The following is a 17843-nucleotide window of genomic DNA, read 5'->3' as shown; positions in this document are numbered from 1 at the left end:
ATTACTAGCAGAGATACCCAGCGTTGCCCAGTTACATTCAATTGAAGAATTAGACTTTTCTGTTATATATATATGGATACACACACACACACATATATATGTATATTAATATAAATACATGAAAGTACATGAAGTTTGTTAAAAAAAAGGGGATCATGTATATACCTCCTGGCTGTTGAGATTATAACACCTCATTGTAAACAATGTTCCTTGTTTTTCCTTGTGGAGCATATACAAAAAGGTTTCTTTTGGTTCCTACTCTTGAGCAACCAACATACAGTTGTCCATGCGAGAAGCTGGGCTCTTCCAAGAGAAGACTAGCTACAGAGAGGGTTTGACCCTGAGATTTGTTAATGGACATGGCAAAGCTGACACGAAGGGGGAATCGCAGTCTTCTGAATGTAAATGGAATTTCTGCTCCTGATGGAGTAAGAGGAAATCTTGGAATAAAGATGTCATCACCTTTTCCACATCCAGAAAGAATGTGACATCATTTTCTTTATCACCAGTCGTGTTCCATTGCAAAGTCTTGGTGGTTCCAGATTGCGGAGTAGCATTACAGGAGTTCCAACTTTAAGTGCTAATATGTGTGGAGGTAGTCCAGGAGGCTCCAGTGAATTGAGAAATTCAGGAGGATAGTTCACAACTTCATTTATATCTGGAATTGTATCAACAGACTTGTAAGTGTGTATAGTGCCAGGAAGAGAATGCATTAGCTGTTGATTAATTTTGTTAACAGCGACGTTTTTTGGAGCTAATATTGCTCTTTCACACAGCCAATTGTGATTTTGGTAGTTTTGTGTGAAGTTGGGAAAGGCTTTGTGATTGAGGTCATCTACAGAATTAACAACAGAGGAAAATGACCACACTTCCATTTGTCCTGCAACATCGAGAGGCATCTTGCCTTCACCAAGTGTCAAAATGTCCTGCACAAACTTTGTGAACATTTTGTCGCGTGTAGCTGAGCTCTCATGTTAGTGGTGAGACTGACGATTGTAACATGATGCCACAGGGTAGAGGAATTTAGGCATGCTTGGACTTCATCTGCTCTAGTGCCTTTCGGAATGACAGGAAGAGTTTACCTGAAATCACCTGACAACAGAAGCGTTACACCTCCCATGTCTCGGATGTCTTTCAGGGCTCTATCTAATGCTTCCAAAGCTCCCTTGTGAGCCATAGTGCACTCATCCCAGACAATTAGATGATACATTTTAAGTACTTGTCCCTGATCTGAGCTTTTGTTGATGTTGCATGAAGGCATTTTGGATGCTGCTAAATTGAGAGGGAGTTTAAAAGTTGAGTGTGCTGTCCTGCCACCGGGTAACAAAGTAGCTGCAATGCCAGAGGAGGCTACAGCTACTGCAATGTCCTGATACTGCGTAACTTCTGCAAGGAGAAGTTTTGTAATAAATGTTTTTCCTGTCCTTTCAGGAGCATTGAGGAAGAAGATTTGTCTCTCGCATTGGCGTACACTGTTAAGAATAGTTCTGTAGGCCTGCAGCTGGTCCGGAAGTAATTTAGGCTCATTTTCAACAATGTACTTTGAAAGCACTTGAGTGTCGTAGGTTGTTTCACGAATGACAGCAGTGGGAAGGCTATTTGACCCTGACCTGAATACTTGTGGCAGGCCATACGTCGACAATTCAATTCCACCCAGTTTAGCAATTCTGTCTTCAATGTCAATGAGTGTTTTGTTATAGATTTCATTGCTGATACCCTCCATGTCAGGATAAAGCAGTTGAGCTTGGCGCTGAAAGTCTTCAGCCAGGTTGTCTCTATATTTGAGCCATGGAGTGGCCGGATCACACAGTTCGCATGCCTGTACTAATACTGCAAATAGTGCCCTGAGACTTTTAGGTGATTGTGATAAAGCAGCCTCTCCTAAAGTTGCATCCCATTGTGCACCATCTTCTAACAGACTTTGTCGATAGCAGGCTTCTCTGTATGTTGTGCAGACATGTCCATGAACAGTTTTTAGAGCCTGGAAAGACGTTGGCCCTCTGACCTCATGCAGTAGTAGACGAAGGTAGAAGCACTCTTGTTGAGTGGGATGCACTGTGTATACTCGCCCAAGGCAAGTGTGAAACTTAATGCCAGGATATCCATGAACATTTTGACCTGCTTTCCGTAGGGCCCATTTTTTTCCATTCCAAGTGTAGTACAATGGAATCTGTGGATACAGCAAGGTTTGAGTGAATGGATCCACTTGACAAAGCTTGAAGAATGCAGTGAGTGTGCTATCCCTTGGTTCCTCTGCCAACAGAGAAGCATTAGCATCGGTGAAGTACACTCTTTGACTGCAAGCTGTTGAATGGCGGGGTGTCGTTGGTGAATTGGAAAGCCAAAGATACGCCAGAAAGCCTCGTTGCTACTTATGTACCATCCCACCTGATAATGCATCACCTCATCCTGGCAGTATTCTTGTTGAAGTCCAAACATTGCAGCGTCAGAACCCTTGTTTACATATTTGCAAACGTACTTGATGGATTTAACGGAGTTGCAAAATTCAACGTTGATGTGGGCATTGAAAGTCTTTGACAGGAATGGGCAGTATGGAACAATCCATCTATTATCAATATCATGTTGTCCGATAGTTGCTGTGAAACTTCCGTCTTCTTGTTTTCTGCGTCTGTATGATGGATACCCATCAGCACCTGTTTGCGTTTCTTGTAGGAACCTCCTTGGAAATCTTTTTGAACATATGCTGTCCCTCAAGCATGGTGTGTTTATGTTGAATCCACGCCCACATGGATCATGTACAATGTTTGCTTTAACTATTTCGTATAGTTCTTTGTCTAAAGCTGGATCAGGAAGCTCTGCAGAGATTATCTTGTCGATGTCATTGGAATTGATCTTCGCTGAGAGCCAAAGCAGGTTATGAGCATGTGGAAGGCCCCTTTTTTGCCACTCGATTGTGTACATGTCACATTGTATGGGCCCAAAGACTTGCCCTTTTTGTATGAGCTCCATAAGAGAGATTAACTTCAGATGGAAAACTCGGGCGTTGAAAGTGTTCCCAACAGTTATTAGTTGTAGTGGTAGAGTGTTTATGCCGAATATGTACGTATGCATGTATATATATGTATGTATACCTGTATATATGTACAAAATCCACTGAGAAGGCTTTTGTTGGTCTTAGGCTACAGCAGAAGACACATGCCAAGTCACCACACAGTGGGACTGAACCCAGGACCATGTGTTTGGAACGTAGTTTGTTACCACACAGCCACAATTACCCCTATGTATGTGTGTGTGTGTGTGTGCATATGTGTGTATGGGTAGATATATTATGCATGTATATATGTGTATATATATGTGTACATATTACATGTACATCTATATATATACATCTACACATAAAATACAAAATACAAAGTTATATCTTGATATTGCTAGTGATAACAATACTCAAAATATATAACAGACTGGAATTGTAGGCCCGTCTCTTGCAATTTCGATCAATTGGATCTTGTCCTCCCTCTTGTATAGAAGTGTACGGCTGCAGCGAAGTTCATTTTTGGACTTTCTTCTATCGAAGGCATTTTAACAAAAATGCTTCTGTAAAGACGGTGAAAATATTGTCAATTTCCCCAAACAGGGACAAGATTCAATTTTTAAACAATAACCGAAAAGGGGAGGGTTACGGTTTACAATTATTTAACAAATGCAACACAACAGCATTTCCCTGACGAGGAACCAACAAACGTGATTACAATAGTCAAACAGTAATAATAATAACAACAAACCTTTTTAATTTATCCCCATTTATGTGAAACCACTTATTCAAGTTCAAGTCATTGATGCAATTTTATACGAATTGCTAATACACACACACACATAATAAGGGTGAAAAATTGAATATTAATTTGATTAATATGAATTGAAAACGAGTGGTGTAGCATATAAGACCATAGCAGATCTTCTTCTAGCAAAAAGGATGACCACTATTAATAGTTCATCCCTGTTATATAATACTTTCATTTTAATAGTTTCAGTATTAAAATGAAAGTGTCTGCATTACAATAGAGAGATGTTTTTGTTTCACTTTTAACATGTAATACTGAAATAGTGGAGAAGATATGATATTGCTGTGGGGTCACCCTAGAGAAAAAGTTAAGATTTTTTTGCTGATGACACTCCCCGGACCTTAAGTAAGGCATGTGTAAAATTTGAATGAAATTGAATGTGTAGTTCTCAAGTTTTAGGGAAACACACAGACAGACAGACACACATTCTCAGTTTTATATATATAGAGATGGCTCAGTGGGTAGAGCGTCGAGCTTACGATCATGAAGTTGTAAATTCAAATCCAAACTGGGCTGCGTATTGTATTCTTGAGCAAGACACTTTATTTCACATTGCTCCAGTTCACTCAGCTGTCGTAATGAGTTGTGACATCACAGGTGCCAAGCTGTATCGGCCTTTGCCTTTCCCTTGGATAACACTGGTCGCGTGGAGAGGGGAGGCCGGTATGCATGGGCATCTGCTGGTCTTCCATAAACAACCTTGCCCGGACTTGTGTCTGGGAGGGTAACTTTCTAGGTGCAATCCCATGACCGAAGGGAATCTCAGCATTATTATTATTATTATTATTATTATTATTATTATTATTATTATTATTATTATCTGGAGCCTGGAGCAGCCTTCTGGCTTCCCAGATCCCCTGTCGAACCGTCCAACCCATGCTAGCATGGAGAACGGACGTTAAACGATGATGATGATGATGACATACATACACAGACACACAAGCACGTGCACACACATACACACACACACACACACACACACACACAGAGCAATGCTATACTGAGTTTCCTATAATAACTAAAACTCTTGTACTTGGTGCTGCAACCACAATGTGTCCTCAATTCATTGATAATCAGTCAAACAACAACATTTATATATTTCTGTTTCATTTTTAGTAATATTTTTTTCTATTTGGTAGGGCTTTAATGTATTACACAGATGTAATAAACCTGGAACCTACATCTATCAGAGGTTATTTCTCCCGTGCTCAGGTTTATCAAAAAATTGAACAGGTAAATATTGGAGGTACATTTTGATGGCTTGTAACTTATTAATTTAATGAAAATGACATATCTTGTTTGAAGGTGTTTGTTATTTTTTAAAAGTTTAAGTTCTGACTGGAAGATTGATATTGATGTTGTTTTTGTAAATCAACAGCCAGAAGTGAGGTCAGTCTTCAGTTGTGTTGCTTTGAATGACTTCATGGAAACTTGTTATTTAGCCCCAGATCAACCTTGATTTAGCCTCTGAACTAACAGCCCTTCTATTCATAATTATCCACACTATCATTCAAAGGCTACTTAGGGCTACATTATCTGATGTTTCTTTTTCAAGACAATAGATTATTGTTTGAGTTAGATTTGACTGTTATTTCCAGCAGGCCAACCAACCACCAAGAAGTTCTTCCATTGATTTGTGGGCACTAGATAGGTTAATATTGTTTTATAAGAGAATCACAAAAATGGTATTTAAATATAGATATTCGCCTGTATTGTAACTCTACCCTTTTAGCTGGATTATGTTGGATAAGTATCAAGAATGAAACTGTCAACTCTTGAGTCACTTTTGTGATTTTCTGCTGATTACTGAAATAAATATCTTCTTAGTGCTGCCATGAGAATAGTGGTAATTCTTTTATGAGTCGTAGAGAATAATGAAGCTTGCAGATCAGATCTTGTTCTTTAAAAGTTTAAACAATTAAAAGTTAAAATCCTAAAAATCTGTTTTGAAACAATATTAGAGAAGAGAATCAATCATGGAGTTAATCCATTTTCCATCAGAAAATTAAAGGCAGTTTCTAAATCAATGAAGAATACATTCATTTCAGATCTAGTTGGTTTGGCTGCCAGCATCATTTTCTGTTTGAATTGATTTCATATTTGGTGTAATGATACACTTTTATAGGCTAATGAATGATGTGAAAATCATTTTCACTATAAATCAATAAAATGTTAGTAGCAATTAAAGTTTGAAGATTTGGGGTAATTTTAGCCAATCATAAGCCACAGACACATTTATGCTTGTTTCCATAGTAACAAGCCAAACATGAGAACTCTTTTGTCTCCTCCATTAAAAATTTTTTTACATAATCGTATGAATTTCCATGTTTAGAATACAAATTCACGAGAATTTTCTGAGAATTCCAAATTTTAAAAAAAGTTATGAGGGGTTTGACATACGTTAAGCAGAATTTGATTTGTTTAGTTTCATATAATGACATGCTATTTTCAGAATGTTGACAACACTTGCAGTCACGCACAAAATGACAGCTTCCAAATCCTGTTTCCTGATTGGGTGAAAATGATTAAACTTTAAACCTCTATAACATTTTTAAAAACATTTTTCTGGAAAAAGTGAAATAACTTCAGCAATTCAACTTGGAAAAGTATATTAATGTGCCAAATTAAAAAAATTTCAATAAACTTTAATTTTTGAAATGCTGACAGCCATCCCAACTAGATCCTTAAATATCTTCTGACCAGTCTCATCAAGGGAATTTAGTCTTAATTAATTTCCACATTAATATTTACAAATATTGCGATTGTATTTATACAGTATCCTTTCACCTTTGGGTTATCTTCAACAACTTTTGTTGTAATTTCTAATATTCTGGATAAATTTCAAAGAAGATTTTGTTGGCAACAATATTAACAGATTATTATGATTCTTTAATATGTTTATTTACACTATTTGAATATTTTAACATCATCTTTATAATCAATTGATGTGTTTCATTGATGATTATCATGAGATGTCTTCGTTTTAACTGGCCTGGCTGTGTGCACGGTCTTAGACAGGGTTCAAGCTGGAAGCCTTTATTATTAAAAGAAGTTTAGTAATAAATGCCTTTATCTATAAGCCACTGGCACAGCTATAATTAGTTTATTTAAATTTTACTTTTCATGAAGTCAGTTGAATGGAGACATAATGGCAATGGAATTATTAATTAGGTAATTAACAAAATCGTCAGAAAATTGCTATTTTTAAATCTCACAACATGAGATATTCAGCAACAGTACTTTGTAGTAAAGATTGTTTTGCAACATGACAAAGCAGTCCTGGTTTAGGATAAATGTTGCTGTAATTTAACCCCAGGACTCATTGTCTCCAGCTGGCTATACGACACAATCTGTGTCCTTATATTTTTGAACAAGGGAATCTAGCACCCCCACTCAGCTCAAAACAATATCTGTGTATTGCTAGAGCAACATTCATCCTAAACCAGGACTGCCATGTTTTGTTGGCAAACAATCTTTACGACAAAATCATCGTCATCATTATCATCATCATCCTTGTTGTCATTGTCATCTTAACCGCTTTCCCATGCTTGTATGTGTTGGATGGAATTTATTGAAGCAGATGCCTTTCCAGTCACCAACACTCACCAGTTTCCAGGCAAGGTAATATTTCCTCCCATGGCCTGACATGTCTTTTATGAAAGACTGGAAATGAACAACATCACTTGTATGACATCAAGGCTCATCTATAACCATCACATCATTTCAAGACAAGGGTCTACACACACTCACACTCACTCACACACACGACTGGCTTCTTTCAGTTTTTGTCTACCAAATCCACTGACAAAGCTTTAAATACTTAAATTTATTATCTTCTCAGATATTTATATTTTCTTTAGGAATGTCAACACATTTGTTTCTGCTGTTGTGTTTATTATCCAGTTACTGAAAATGTTCTTATTAAGAAATATCAATTACCTCAGAAAAAATTTAATACAAAATATAATGAAACTGATTTCAAGTATATTTTAAATTACATTTTCATATCGAACATTAATGAAGAATCAAACATTATTGGGGACACTGTAGTTAGTTACTGAATCGCAATATATGACTGGTACCTGACTCGATAGATTAAGTTACAATCATTAGAGCTTCTGTCAAAATGCTTTTATGATATTTAGTTAAGACTCTTTACAAAGTTCAAATATCAGCAAGGGTCAATTTTGCTTTCCCTTTTTAGGATCAATGAAAAAAATTTCTAGAGTTAATTTATATTTTTGTAAGGCATCATAGATTTGAATGGAATCATAATAGAAGAGATACCAGAAAGATGAGAAACAAAGTTAAGCTCAGTGTGATTTGAACTCAGAACATATCAAGGAGGAGAGAGAGAATTAAATCTACAAAAGTTACAATTTTGTATTAGTACAGCCATGTTTTGTGTCTTTACAGTACACTGATGCCTTAAAAGATTTCATCATTGTAATTCATATACAGCCCAATAACTATAGAGCCTACCTTCATTTGGTAAGTTTTTTTTCTTAATTATATTTGTGTACCATTAATTGCATATGTAGTTGTTGAGTGCAGCTATAGCCCTATCATTAACAAGTTCATTTTGTGGTTTCAAGTTTGATTACATACTTGTGCAAAGAAAGTCAGTAAAATGTGATAAATGGAAACTGTGTAGGAACCCATTGGAAGGAGCATTCTTTTCATTGGATGCAAAACTTGATTTTTACTTGTAATAGATTGGACTCTACTAAAGGCAGCCTTCAGGTCAGGTTTCCAGCTTCAGGACCACTTCTCTGGAAACTGTTCACTGGTTACCACAAAAAGAGATAAATATCTCGTTATCAAGATACAAAGAACAATGACTGACTGGACAAGGAATATAGCAATATGACGGTCTTGTGGAAACTGTTAGTTTATTAACACAAAAAGAGATGCATGTGTACAGTTGATTTGTCTCCTTCAAGTGCAACAACTCTTTTTATGTGTTTGATCATAAATATGTCCAGAAGTTTGTTGTAGGAATTGTTATATAATGGCTGCAGCTTTTTCTTCTTCCTTTTCTTCTCTTCAACTGGTTGTTTTTGTCTAGACGTCTGAACCTCGGCTCACTAGTCATTGACAATCTTGGCTTTTGTATACAATATTTCATTCTGTGTTTATTTTTAAATTTGCCAACACTATTAAACATGACGTCAACCACTACAAAAAACATGCGGTGCCAATTTCTAAAATACACGTCACAACTTTCTTCCATCCATCTTAGGGACCCTCAAAAGGGAGTCATTAAAGAAAAAAAAATGTTTAAAATATTGGGATATTATGTAACAATATGTTTGAAAGAGATGAAACAATTAAAAACTGTTGGATTCTCAACGGAATAAGTCTACCTTGATTGATAATGAGTAAATGACAATGTTTCTAAACAGAAATAGAAACTAGAGTGAGGTGGTGACAGTGGCAGCAGAATTAGGGGAGATTTGGCTGCTACATGAACTCCTTTTGTTCTTTATATATTTTTAATGGCTTAGTGGTAGAAAAAAAGACAATATTCATGATTCTTTTAGGGACTTTTGAGACTGGTGAGAAGGCAGAGACCTGAATGTTTGCCACAGACTAGAGATTACTAAAGATCTTGGGGTACCAGGTTGTGGTGTTAAACTGGGTGTTTACCACTCTATATTCTTGTTATTTAATGTTAACCTATGACAGCAAAATTGGCAAAGTTGATAAGAATGTTGGATGGAATACTTTGTGGTATTTTTTCTGACTTCAAGCCCAATTAAAGGAGTACCAATAGAGGAGCAGAGGATAAGTTGATTACTTGTGCTGTCTGTTCCAGGTGTTTATTGTTCTAACAGCAATGCTTACCTGCAATGACACTGGTGCCAAGCTGTATTGGCCCATGTCAGAAGCATTTCTGCTGGATAAACACCAAACATTCATGGACAACTGCCAATCTTGAGAACATCTTGCTGAGGCCTGCACATGCTTGCATTGATGCACAGTCTCCATAAAATGAACTGTTCCACTAAATGCATCCAAAGGCCAGCTTGTGCTGTTAAACAAGGAGGACTGTAGAGTCTATTCAACTAGGTTTCCACACAGTTCCTGTTTATTTCACTCACAAAACTTAAGATCAACTCTGGACCACAGTATTTATTTATGAAACTTTGTGTTCAAAGTTCAAATCCCACTAACGTTAACCTTCCATTTTTTCTGGACTTAATAAAATAATTAGCAGTCAAATATTGCGGTTGATTCAATTAATTGGAGCCCCGACCCAATCAAGAGTGTTGCTTTGTGCCATGTTTGAAGCTATTATTGATTTCATGAAACTCCTTTTGTGCTTTTTATTTATCCATCTTTGTGTTGCTTATACATTTGAATTTTACTTTTGTGGAAACTTTTCAGGGTTACTTAAATTTAAAGCTGGGCAACTATGCCATGTCACATGCTTTCCTTAGGTAAGTGAGTTTTCAGTTTTTGCACACCAAATGTAATATCTGTGTTTAGCAGGATTTTTAAATGCTTCATTGGAAGACAGATGGCAAATGAGTAGGATTAGATATAAATAAATATATATATATATATTATATATATATATATACATACACACACACACACACACACAGACAGATGTATATATAATGTCTGTCTGAAAAGAAACAAAACAGAGTGTGTTGTGTGAGCTATGAGCGAAAGAGAGATAAGCAGATTGTGTTATCATCTAACATAATACCTTGGGAGTATATAACTGTAATCTAAGTTTTCTGAAACCATTGCATATTTCTTCGCCTGCTTTTGTTTATTCCTCCTCTTTTTCAGTCGTTCAGCTATGAGCACTGAGGAACAAACGATGAATGCCAAGCAACGAATAACCCTGACATTTTTGGTCCAGTTGGGGGGAAACTTAGTCACAAGCACTTGAAATACTTCAGCAAGTGTATGGAGATGACATTATGTTTTTGAGTGGCATGAGAGGCTCAAAGAGGGGTGCGAGGAGGTGGAAGAAGACCCCCATGAGCAGGAGGTCTTCAACATGTAGGAGTGAGGTCAGCATCAAGCAAGCAAGGCAGGTTGAGCATGGCAATCATTGGTTGACCATTGGAATGGTCACAAGTCAGCTGGAACATGAGAAAAGACAGTGTTTGGAAGATTATATCCAAAGATTTTAGGCATGCGGGAGTCTGCAGAAAAATGGTGCCTAGGCTGTTGGATGATGATCAAATGGAGCACTGTATGCAGGTGTGTCAGTACATCATTGAAAGTTTTCAAACTGAACCAGACTTGCTTCATAGAGTCATCAATGGTGATGACACAGGGATTTTCGAGTATGACCCGGAAGCCAAGCACCAGAGTTGGAAAGCTGCAACAATGCCAAGGCTGAAGAAAGCAAGATAGTCAAAAGTTATGTTGATTACATTTTTTGATGTGAGGAGTACCATCCACAGTGAGTTCTCACTGCCACGGGGCCAGATGATCAATCAGCAAGAGAGATCCTGTGGCATTTGTTTCGCTCAGTGCACGAGAAGAGACTCGAGTTGTGACAGGACAAATCATGGCTGCTTCACCATGACAACGCACCTGATGACCTTGAGCATCCAGCAGTTCCTAACCAAGAAGAACATTGCTGTACAGGAATAACTTCCCTGTACACCTGATCTTGCTCCATGTGACTTTTTTCTTTTCCCCAAATTCCAGATCATCAAGGGGGACCTGTTTTGAAGGTGTGGAGGCCATCAAGAGAGCTGTAACAACAGAGCTGAAGGGCATCCCAGGTGAATCCTTCCATAGAAGGATGGAAAAATGCATCAGACTCAAGGGGATTATTTTGAAGGGAAAACCATGTAGTTTTTTTGTTTGAAATTGAAATAAATTGTTTGTGACACCAGTCCCATTACTTTACAGACAAACCTCATATATATATTAATCAAAGTGTACAGAATTATAAATCCATTACAGCCAATCTTACCTATTGGTTTTACATTGGGTATTAAACCAGATGTTAGATATCTGCCTGGTTATGTAATACCATGTCATTGTCAGAGCTGGCAGGTATGGAAAAAATAAGGTGACTGCTTTCTGTTATTGGAGGTGTAAAACACATTTGATTTATGAGTGCTTTGAAAAAGAGATGGAACAAACTGAGTAAGGGTTCTATCAAGACTTATGTCCTTTGACAACAACCTCTAGGATGTTGTAAGTCTACAAGAGCTTTCTGGAAATGTGCTTAGGAATTAGAGGTTGGTATTCAAGTAGGGTTGGAATGTATGCAGCGAGAGTGTTATATGTGTAAGGTTTTTTTTAGGAAGGTGGGTCAAGGGAATACTGAATGGGGATCTAAATGTTTTAACTTATGTTAGGGTGCATATGTAGCTGTGTATTCATTTGCGTTTTAGGTAAACTCTTTTCTGGCTTCCTAGGGTCTGATGGTGAAAGAGCCAAAGGTAGAGAACTGGTGTTTATAGTCATGATGAAGCCCACATGCATGATAAAATATACTTTCTTTCATTTGGGCAAGCACTACAAATCTCACTTCTGCAGTTTAGATATACATTTGTATGTTGAAAGTTCTTTGATATGGCTCTTTTCTTGACTAAGCATAATCATAATTTTCTGCTGCTCTTAAAATAAATTTTGCACTTCCATAAGATTTTCCACTTAATGCCATATTTTACAACACTTTTTCTTTAACAACCCAATAATGTGATCCCCAGTTTGTGGGATCACAGGATCCCACAAACTCTCCTTATTTGAACACTCTGCACTATGGTAAATGGGACATTGTTGGTGTGGTACAGAGGCCTCATGATGCTAACAACTCATTTGACTCTGCCATTAAGGAGATGGAGTGTAGTACAGATGGTGGCTACTTGATTCTGGTATGAAGTTGTGTGTGGTTATGTGGAATGGCTTGTTTCTTTGATGTATTTATTTTAACACATCTTACCTTTTTGGTATAAGGTGCTCTCAGTTATCTGACACAACCTGTAATTCTACATGTCTTTTTATCACACTTTTAGTTTGGCTGCTGAAAGAAGTTCTGAGACTGGCATTGGTTGGACTTCAGAAATGTCAATGGTTCAATTATTTCTCGGAAATATTTCTACTGTAAGTTCATTGACCCTGTTTAATGCTACTGCTGCTGCTGCTGCTGCTGCTGGTGGTGGTGGTGGTGGTGGTGGTGGTGGTGGTGGTGGTGGTGGTGGTGGTGGTGGTGGTGTTGTTGTTGTTGTTGTTGTTGGTGGTGGTGGTGTTGTTGTTGTTGTTGGTGGTGGTGGTGGTGGTGGTGGTGGTGTGGTGGTGGTGGTGGTGGCGGCGGCGGCGGCGCTGCTGCTGCTGCTATAGTTGTTGTTGTTACTACTACTGTTGTTTAGCTCTAGGTTGTCCATGACTGAAGGGACCAATGATATGATGTCCCAGACACACTCATCCCATTCGGAACCACATTATCCAATTTTCTCCTCATTCATTTCATGACTGTAATTTTAGTGAGATTTAGCTACAATTTTGCACCAGTCTTCTATTATTTAGAGAATCCTGTTAGAGTTATGTGTTCTGTGAAAGCAATTAGTCTAAATGAAACTTCCAATTACATTTTAAAGTAAATGTCTGGTGTACTAATTTTTACTCACCTTTGTCTTTTACAAGGTGCATTCTAAAATTTTTGAGACGTTTTTCAGGAGAGACACATTTCAAAGAAGTGCAAAACTCTGATTTCCTTCAAAGCAGGACCCTCATACTGCAATGCACTTGTTCTGGTGCTGCAGCCACTTCATGAAGGCTCCCATGGAAATCCTCCAAAGTGAAGGTGTCCTTGTCATCACCTCCATCAGCTTGTGGAACAACCAAAAGTCACAGGCAGCAAGGTCTGAACTGCAAAGAGGATGAGGGACAGTTTTGATGCCCTTCTCTGTTAAGGACGGAACATGTGGACTGGTGCACCTGTTTTGGCCTTTAGAGGTGAAATTTCTTCCTGAATATCTTGTGTTGACCATCTGGCCAGAGGGAACCCAGTGATGTCTTTGCTATCGAAAAAGGGAATCAGCATGAGTTTCCCAATAGATTTGCTTTACCTGGCCTTCTTGGCTCTGGGGTTGCTAGGATACTTCCATTGGGCACTCTGTTTCTTGGTCTCTGGTCATAGCAATAGATACAGCTTTTGTCACAGGAAACTCAACACTCAAGTACTCTTGGATAAGCTTAACCACCTTCCTGCTGTCACCAGTGTGTCTTTCCTTCTGTTTGTCACTGAGCACCCTGGGAACATATTTTGCACAGTTCAGATATTCGTGAGTAATTCTGTGTACAGTTTCCATTCCAACTCCAAAATGTATGCTTACTGTCTTTATAGACACACAACAATTTTCTCAACATCTCTGATGTTCTGACATCTTTTTCTCCCATCCACATCTCATCATCTCTCACCTCTCTACAATCCTTCTTGTTTTTATAAGACAGTAAGGTGTAATTTCAGGGAATTTTAGCTTCTATTTCTGGCAGATTGATTGACCACATTGCAGCTTCATTGGCTCATATGTGACAGGGGGGCTGGGTGGGTGGGCTAGTTACATGTCAGGATTTTATGTTTTGGGTAATTCTGCCTTAAAAACATATTTCTTTATTTTTCATTGACCTAACTGTAATATATCTACACATGTATATGTGTATGCGTGTATATATATATATATATATATATATATATATATATATATAGAGAGAGAGAGAGAGAGAGAGAATATATTTTTTATTCTTAATTTTTTATTCTTAATTTCTAATTCATAATTTTTAATTTTTAATGGTTAATTGCATTGCTTATTTTTAAAGGGATGTAAAATTAGATATATAATATTTTGAAATAGGACCTGAAGAAATGTTGAAATAATTATACATGTATTTATATATGTATATATATAGGTATACAGTTGTGTATATGTATATATATTGTAATCTTCCAATACTGAAACACGTGTAGTTCCTTCATATTTAATAAATATAAGTATTAACTAAAGTATGATATAATTAAAGAGATACATTATATAGATGGTAATTTAGGTTATTTTGTGATGTGCAACCTGGTACCATGAGTTTACTGTCAGATATACTCAATAGGTTATATTTGTATTATCTGAAATAGAATATCCGCATATCGATTAAGCCCCCAAAATTGAATATTGATTGTTATCAGATACTTTGCATATTTATAGATAAATATATAAATATACGATAAATAAGACCCCAAAGTACGGTATGTAGATGCATATAACACTGTAGGATACACCTGATTGATTTGGAAATTATATATTTATATATATATATATATGTATATATATATATATATATAGGGCTAAATAGATGCCCAGAAGAAGACCAGCTTGGAGGAGAAGGGTCTGGAAACTTAAAGATCCTGCAAATGGACGGAGATTTAGAGACGTCCTACTCAAAGCTTTCGACGAAATAGAAGGGGATATAGCATCACATAATGTGGAAGCCAACTGGAGGTTTCTACGGGACAATCTGCTGAGAGCCACTGACCAGATCTGTGGATGGAGCAAAGTCCCATCTCGTCCCAGGGTAACATGGTGGTGGAACAATGTCATAGACAGGGCTATTAGAGACAAGAGACAGGCTTGGAAAGACTGGAAGAATGGCGGTAGTAGGGAATTGTATCAGACTGCGAAAAGAGAAGCTAGGAGACAGGTTTATTTAGCCGGAGGGGAAGCAGATAAGAAAAAATTTTCCAATGTTCTGCACCATGAGGACCAAAGACTTGAAGTATTTCGTGCTGCAAGACAGTGTGTGAGAGAGAATTGTGATGTGGTAGGAGAGAAATGTGTTTGCATGGATGATGGTTCACTTGCGCTAAATGAGGATGCAAAGAGAGAGGTTTGGAGATGCCACTATGAAAGGTTGCTCAACAAAGAAAATGAATGGGATAAAGAGAGTCTGCCGAATGTCGACCCAACAGCTATCCGAGTTGACAGTTCCTTGGTAGTTAAGGCAATTAGAAGCATGAAGACAGGGAAAGCCCCAGGCCCATCAGGAATTACTGCAGAGATGCTCAAAATATCTGGCAGTGTCAGCTATAGCCTAGTCACCCGTATAGTTAACCAGGTGATACACGAAGGAGTCCTACCCAATGACTGGTGTAGTAGCATAATAGTCAACTGCTACAAAGGTAAAGGTGATGCCCTAGATACAAGTAATTACAGAGGTATCAAGCTGTTGGATCAGGTAATGTAGGTTACGGAAAGGGTCATAGCCCAACTGATTAGGGAGAGAGTCAACCTGGACAAGATGCAGTTCGGCTTCATGCCAGGGAAAAGCACCACCGATGCCATATTTCTGGTGAGACAGCTGCAGGAGAAATACCTAGCCAAAGATAAACCTCTGTACCTGGCTTTTGTTGACTTGGAGAAAGCCTTTGACAGGATCACCCGATCCCTTATCTGGTGGTCAATGAGGAAACTAGGGATAGATGAATGGTTAGTGAGAGCTGTGCGAGCCATGTACAGGGACGCTGTCAGTAAGATGAGGGTTGGCAACGAGTACAGTGAAGAATTCTGGGTAGAGGTTGGGGTCCACCAAGGCTCAGTCCTCAGCCTCCTCCTATTTATCATAGTCCTCCAGGCAATAACGGAGGAATTCAAGACAGGATGCCCCTGGAAGCTTCTCTATGCTGATGACCTTGCTCTAATTGCTGAGTCACTATCAGAACTGGAGGAGAAGTTTCAGGTGTGGAAGCAAGGATTAGAATCGAAGGGCCTTAAAGTCAACCTAGCTAAAACCAAAGTCCTAATAAGTAGGAAGGTAGACAAATCACAAACACCTTCAGGAAGATGGCCCTGCTCGATCTGTAGAAAAGGCGTAGGTAGAAACTCTATAAAATGCACCAAGTGTAAGCTATGGACACATAAGAGGTGCAGCAATGTCAAAGGAAGGCTAACTGGGAAGATAGTTTTTGTATGTGGCAGATCTTCTGGTGCAATAAGCACTGAAAATGTGCAGAGACCATCTTCCGCCACATTCCAGGGAGAAAAACTAGAAATAGTTGATGGTTTCCATTACCTAGGTGATCAAGTCAGTAGCGGGGGCGGGTGTGCTGAAAGTGTAACTGCTAGAGTAAGAATAGCCTGGGCAAAGTTCAGAGAGCTCTTACCTCTGCTGGTGACAAAAGGCCTCTCGCTCAGAGTAAAAGGCAGACTGTATGACGCATGTGTACGAATAGCCATGCTACATGGCAGTGAAACATGGGCTGTGACTGCTGAGGATATGCATAAGCTCACAAGAAATGAAGCCAGTATGCTCCGATGGATGTGTATTGTCAGTGTTCATACCCGACAGAGTGTAAGTGCCTTGAGAGAAACGTTGGACCTAAGAAGCATCAGATGTGGTGTGCAAAAGCAACGTCTACGCTGGTATGGACATGTGGTAAGAATGGATGAAGATAGTTGTGTGAAAAAGTGCTACACCCTAGTGGTTGAGGGAACTTGTGGAAGAGGTAGACCCAGGAAAACCTGGGACGAGGTGGTGAAGCACGACCTTCGAACTTTAGGTCTCACCAAGGAAATGATCAGAGACCGAGACCTTTGGAAGTATGCTGTGCGTGAGAAGACCCAGCAGGACAAGTGAGACCTCTACCCTGGGACGTAGTCAGTCCACCTGTGCATACCTTCCTTCTTGGGACACATAACTCTACTTGTGAAGACCCGTTGAGGCAAGTGAAAATCAAAAAATCAAATCAAAATCGAAATCGATCAACATCAATGGAATTTGTAGTTGTGATACCAGTGCCGGTGGCACGTAAGAGAACCATCCGAATGTGGCCATAGCCAGCATTGCATCGATTAGCCTCCGTGCCGGTGGCACATAACAAACACCATCCGATCGTGGCCATTGCCAGCCTTGCCTGGCCTCCGTGCCAGTGGCACGTAAAAAGCACCATCCAAGCGTGTCCGTTTGTCAGTCTTGTCTGGCACCTATGTCGGTGGCACGTAAAAAGCACCCACTACACTCACGGAGTGGTTGGCGTTAGGAAGGGCATCCAGCTGTAGATAC

The 17843-nt window shown here is 38.6% G+C and overlaps 1 protein-coding gene across 1 annotated transcript in view; it reads left to right on the top strand.

Moving 5' to 3' along the window:
* The window catches only part of LOC115218596, a 140367-nt gene that overhangs the window by 108406 nt on the left and 14118 nt on the right, over positions 1-17843 (top strand). The window contains exons 29-32 of the mRNA XM_036508549.1: positions 4946-5039; positions 8223-8297; positions 10197-10249; positions 12809-12896. Coding sequence (XP_036364442.1) covers positions 4946-5039; positions 8223-8297; positions 10197-10249; positions 12809-12896 — 310 coding nt within the window. The remainder of the gene's footprint in view (positions 1-4945; positions 5040-8222; positions 8298-10196; positions 10250-12808; positions 12897-17843) is intronic.

Source organism: Octopus sinensis, linkage group LG13, assembly GCF_006345805.1.
Source record: "Octopus sinensis linkage group LG13, ASM634580v1, whole genome shotgun sequence".
NCBI lineage: Eukaryota > Metazoa > Mollusca > Cephalopoda > Octopoda > Octopodidae > Octopus > Octopus sinensis.
Note: the sequence above shows the minus strand (reverse complement) of the source record. Positions and strands in the feature narration are given on the sequence as shown.